The 1114-nt window shown below is 34.4% G+C and overlaps 1 protein-coding gene across 1 annotated transcript in view; it reads right to left on the minus strand.

Annotated features, from left to right (window-relative positions):
• Positions 1–915: 915 nt before the first annotated feature.
• The window catches only part of LOC103600753 (probable global transcription activator SNF2L2), an 87258-nt gene continuing 87059 nt past the window's right edge, over positions 916–1114 (minus strand). Inside the window, exon 11 of the mRNA XM_008585083.1 lies at positions 916–951. Coding sequence (XP_008583305.1) covers positions 916–951 — 36 coding nt within the window. The remainder of the gene's footprint in view (positions 952–1114) is intronic.

Raw genomic sequence — 1114 nt, forward strand, 5'->3', positions numbered from 1 at the left:
AGAGGCAACATTTGTCGAGCGAAATTATCTCTTTATTAGGAAAGCACCAATACCACATTCTTTGAAATTACTGGAATTTTATTTGCCTCAGGCTTATGACTTGCAACCAAAGACATTGTGCAAAGAAAGCAAAGATTAAGTACACTTTAGGGAGAAGGAGACGATACACATTGGTAACATAGGAGATCAGGTTGACAAAAGAAGCCATCCAATACACTATATAGATTGCAATATTCAATAGCGTTTTCAACAAACTTTTTGTTTTTTAAATCAAGAGCAAAAAAAATTAAGCAATGTTTACAGTAGACATAAATCTTATACAATTCAAAAAGCCATTTTTTTTTCAGATCACAGAGCATAAAATGGAAAAATGTATATGTAGGTGAAATCTAACTACTGTACATTTATCACCTATTAAAGTTGCTTATATGTACCACAGTGTAAAAAAAAAGGAAAAAAACAAACAAATAAAAACCTCGAAAATTGCCTGATGAAAAATAAAATAACCAGTGGCTGTTAATGGCTTCTCCTGGTTATCAGTGCTACAAAAGACAAAAATCTTCTCATCTGAACAGGTGATAAAACCAGGCACGATCAAACTGTTACCAAATTAGACCCACCCATAGAAATATACTATCCACCCACATATTTTCCATCAAAAGCTTTTTTGTTTTAATCTTTGAATCTTTGAGGCCCATTTGGTCACAATATGTTACAAGTATTTGTGTATGTGCGTGTGTGTGTGTTTTTTTACACCATGATATCATATGTTTGTCTGGCACTATCCTAAAGCTAGTTTATAGATGATGATGTAGAAACAACCCAGTGTTTATATGGCAGATGAACTCACTGGGTAGACATGAGAGAGGGGAGGAAGGTATTCCGTCTTCCAGGGAAAAAAGGTCCATACACTGATCACTCATCGTCAGTCCCACTTGCTTCTGACTGTTCCTAAAAGTAAAAATAAGATAAAATGACATAAAACCACATGCAAGAAAAAGATGACATAATAATAAACCATCAAGAGGCAAAGTGGAAAGGAAATAACATTTTGGAAACAGTTAACCCTCCAAATCTCTTTCTGTGGGAAGGTAGAAATACACTAAAGAGGCAT

This window comes from Galeopterus variegatus, unplaced genomic scaffold (assembly GCF_000696425.1).
Source record: "Galeopterus variegatus unplaced genomic scaffold, G_variegatus-3.0.2 Scaffold3448, whole genome shotgun sequence".
In the NCBI taxonomy this organism is placed as follows: domain Eukaryota; kingdom Metazoa; phylum Chordata; class Mammalia; order Dermoptera; family Cynocephalidae; genus Galeopterus; species Galeopterus variegatus.